Raw genomic sequence first — 4,514 nt, forward strand, 5'->3', positions numbered from 1 at the left:
ATGAATATGTGTCCCCGGTGTTCCAGGGAACTCACCAAGTGTCAGAAAACAAAACCCTCTCTATTTTCCTCCGTACCCAAATCTCTTACAAAGGGGCTGCAACGGATCTGATACAGACTGATCCAGATTTGAACACTTCTATGACGTCACAGAAGTGGCGCTACGGCTATTGGGCCAACTCCACCAATCAGGAGGAGACAGCCACGGACATTGCCGTTCGAAAGCGCTGGAGATGCTGTTGTACATATGCCAGGCCTGTAGATGGTGCTGTTCTCACAGAATCAACCCGTGCAAAGACAGTGTTAAATTGAGCGAAATGACGAATGGCTAAAATGGATGATCTGTTTGGTATTTTGAAAAATAAAAAGTATAAATATGCCTTATATAGGTATGGTCCTACACTATATTATTCAAATATAGCATGCTAGATCCACTTTAAACCACACAATTTGCATTGAATTTTGTTTAAAAAAGATTCTTGATGTAAAGTTAGTTTCCTTCTTCTAATACTGAAACTAGTATTAGAAAGAATGTCTTCCGATGCCGATGACTCAGCCTATATGTTTGTGTCTGTGTGTTTGAATTTGTATTGTTCATGCCAGGATTACACCATGACCGTGTACCTGCGGCAGAGCTGGAAAGACGACCGCCTGTCCTACAATCACACCAACAAGACGCTGGGTTTGGACAGTCGATTTGTGGACAAGCTCTGGCTACCCGACACCTTCATCGTCAACGCCAAATCTGCTTGGTTCCACGATGTCACTGTGGAGAACAAGCTGATCCGCCTGCAGCCAAATGGAGTCATTCTATACAGCAGCCGGTATGAGAACACTGAGTATTGTCTTTGCTTCTCACACTCAGACAGTCAGACAACACAACAAGGGGGGCAGAAAGCACTCCATGATGTGGATCTTTGTATTTGTATGTAGGAAAGTCCCTGCTTATTTTATTTTTCTTCAAAGCCGTCAAAACCTTAGACATTTGAGAGCAAAGGCATTTCTTATTTGCAGTTTTTGGGTTTGAAAATCCCTCATGATCCATACCATGATCTGAAAGTAAATATCTTCTCTGAGGTGACTTCAGAAGCCTTAAGAAAAGTGGGATATGTTCTGATGTGACTGTACAAAGAGACGTCGGATGAGGGGGAATATGGAAAGGTGAAGGTAAAATGGATCAAGGTGAATCTTCACAGAAGCTAAAGTGGTACTGTCAGTATGTCTGCAGAATCCATGACATTTTAAACAAAACCATTCGACGGCTATAAAAATAAAAACACTCCGATAGAAATGACAAACTATATGCTCTTTGTCACTGCTTTTACAAATATCCCTTATATGTGTTTTTATCTGCCGTCTCTATTGGCAGAATGACATTGCTTGTCAGTGCCTCCCAAAACTGCTATAAATAACAAAAAGTTTTCTGTTGTTTTTCTGGCAAGTGAACATTTTAACACAGGCTGCTATAATCAATACTTCTATCTCAACAATGGATGTAATGAGTAATGTAGAGGTGACCCTGAATAGTCAACTATGAGTTGACTATACTATAGTTGAGATGTCTTGTTTTTTATATTTTATGTATGTACCATGACATCAAGTCAAATTCCTAGCAATTCCTGGCAATAAACCTGTTTCTGATTCTGATCAGAGCTTTATTAACAGTCAGTCCCACAGTTAAATCGTTGTAGTAGAGGTTACATATTCTGCTTCTGAAACAAAGGATCATTCAATTTGGGCTATATGGGGGAGTTGAATGAATGACTTGCATATAATTGTTTGGTTTCCTCCAATAAATCATGATACAAAACCTACAGACGCAGAAGAATCTTGGTGATCGCCTCAGAAATGCTAAAAAAGCAACATGAGGCTATAATGGAATTATAGCTGAAAGTTCAAATTACAAACAAGCTAACAAACCGTGTTCTGTCCAATGAGAACAAAACACATGATTCGAAAATCAGTCAACAAAAGGCAAGACTAATCTGATTGGATAACAAACAATCCCATAAAGATGTATCACCCACCTATTCAGTTCCCCTTAGCTCTTGGGAGCTTTTTGGCATTTTTAAACTTGTTCTAGTTTTACGTTCACTCTTGTTGCTCTTAACAATAGCATATGATGAAGCAGGCAAAGTTAGCGTCTGGCTCCTTAGTATAGTCAAACATAAAGTAAGCTTTATTTCCAAATATTTTCTCAGAAGTTGGTGGAAACCAAACACAGGAGATAAAAGGAGAATATCGGAATTGCATCTGCCAGTTGGCCAACAACACGACTCCAAGTGAATGTTAATGGTTGTCTGTTTCTGCAACATGAATTAGTACTTCCTGTTTTTTAAATATGCGCAATTTACTTGATATGTCCATATTGTAGTTATAGATTATTTTCACTTTCCCAAAGTTGCCAAAGAAAATCATCAAATGCAGCTCAAAGTATTGGGTCTTTCTGTATCTTTCTCTTATTAAACAACTTCTTCTTCCTCATTATTTACGGTAACAAGAGGATGGCGATGTCTCTAGAAAGATACCAGGTCTGACAAGTTGTAACCATGTGAATGATAACCAGGAGTTCTTAGTAATACATGTTGGTCAGTAGATTTGTAAAGAATCAACAATATAGGTTGATTATTTGGGCTGTTTTGTTCCTAGAATCACTTCAACGGTGGCCTGTGACATGGACCTGACTAAGTATCCTATGGATGAACAGGAGTGTATGCTGGACCTGGAAAGCTGTAAGTGGTAACATCTTTTCCCTCCTTTACACATTCACGAACAACTATGCTCTCAGGATTCCTTTTGACGTGTTCATGCCAAAGTGAAGTGACACCAAAGAAAGGTTACAATGTTACAAGCTTTCTCCATTACCGCTACAACCCTCAGATAACTGCACCTTTGGACAGATAAAATGTCTTGACATCAGTTTTTTATTTCTAGATGGCTACTCCTCAGAGGACATTGTGTACCACTGGTCGGACAGTCAGAAGCACATCCACGGCCTGGACAAACTAGAGCTCTCCCAGTTCACCATCACAGACTATCGGTTTGTCACTGAGATGATGAACTTCAAATCTGGTTAGCATCCATCATGTTTTTCAAGGTTTTCATTCCCGTAGAGCTGGTTTGCAAGCCCTCTGCATGTGAGGGAATGTTCTATGAATAATGTACGATTTTGAGTTTCGGACTTGGCTTGGATCTTGTGTTCGAAGACTTCTTGATTTTTATTTTTATTCAAGCACTTCTGTGGTTATATTCTATGCATAGAAGGAATGCATGAAGCCAGGCATGAAGCTGTTTTTCAACTAGTCTGTGCCCCTTGGACTGTGAAAAACAATTGGATATTTTCATAATGGATAATAAGCTTCTTCGGGAAAGCCGTTAAACACAGTATCTGTTTTCTGTCTTCCCAGCTGGACGGTTTCCAAGGCTCAGCCTTCGCTTCGAGCTGAGGCGTAACCGAGGTGTCTACATCATACAGTCATACATGCCATCCATATTGCTGGTCGCCATGTCCTGGGTGTCCTTTTGGATCAGCCAAACAGCAGTCCCTGCTCGTGTGTCCTTGGGTTGGTATTAGTTTGATTGAGTTTACGTTTAAGATTACATTTTAAAAAGTGGAACCTCAAAATGGCTGTTTATTCATCTGTAGAAACGTGCAGAGCTTCAGACCGTTCTTTAACAAGAGTTAACTTAAAAAGATTGTATATTTTCAGGTTAATATTTTTATTTTTTGCTTCTACTGTGACCTTTTAAAATGATTTAATGTTCAAAAAGTGCTTTATTTTCCTAATGTTCATTGCAGACTGACATTTAGATAATGAGAGTTCTTGTGTAAATGTCCTGAAAATGGCACAAGCTCATTAAATGTCCCAGGTGGAAAAAGTTAATCCTGTAAGTAGCACAATATCCTCAATAATATGTATGGCAATAGGCCCATTAGATATTGATTTGTTATGTGTAGAAGTGGATATTTGAGATTGATACCTGGCCAGAAGTGTCACCAAGGCTGCAAGCATCAAAAACCATTAGTGCTATTCCCTTCCAGTATTGTGAACATAATCTATTTTTCCTCTTGAAAATGATGAATATCAATAATGAAATGTAGCAGAAGACAGAATATTGTCTCTCTGTTCACAGCCTGTGTGTTCTGTTAATGATACTATTTTAGCGGCTTTCTACAGCTATACTTAGGCAGTGTTGCTAGCATGGCAAAAAACCAACAGCATCCTAATCTGTACTTTACATCTGGATCTTTCCACAGGGATTACGACTGTTCTCACTATGACCACCCTGATGGTAAGCGCCCGCTCCTCCCTTCCTAGAGCGTCGGCCATCAAGGCATTGGATGTCTACTTCTGGATCTGTTACGTGTTTGTGTTCGCGGCACTCATCGAGTACGCCTTCGCTCACTACAACGCTGACTACAGGCTCAAAGAGAAGGCCAAGGTGAAGGCCAACAAGCTAAGCTCTGAGGTGAGGAAATCTTTCCCATCATGTACTCCCATCAGCAAGTAACAA

General features: G+C 39.8%; 1 protein-coding gene across 1 annotated transcript in view; it reads left to right on the plus strand.

Annotated features, from left to right (window-relative positions):
- Positions 1-479: 479 nt before the first annotated feature.
- Positions 480-4,514, plus strand: part of gabrd (gamma-aminobutyric acid type A receptor subunit delta) — a 10,264-nt gene continuing 6,229 nt past the window's right edge. The window contains exons 1-5 of the mRNA XM_010796952.1: positions 480-823; positions 2,649-2,731; positions 2,934-3,071; positions 3,407-3,562; positions 4,258-4,469. Of these exons, the coding sequence (XP_010795254.1) occupies positions 531-823; positions 2,649-2,731; positions 2,934-3,071; positions 3,407-3,562; positions 4,258-4,469 (882 nt within the window). The 5' untranslated portion in view covers positions 480-530. The remainder of the gene's footprint in view (positions 824-2,648; positions 2,732-2,933; positions 3,072-3,406; positions 3,563-4,257; positions 4,470-4,514) is intronic.

Source organism: Notothenia coriiceps, unplaced genomic scaffold, assembly GCF_000735185.1.
Source record: "Notothenia coriiceps isolate Sejong01 unplaced genomic scaffold, NC01 NC01_scaffold00037396, whole genome shotgun sequence".
Classification (NCBI taxonomy): domain Eukaryota; kingdom Metazoa; phylum Chordata; class Actinopteri; order Perciformes; family Nototheniidae; genus Notothenia; species Notothenia coriiceps.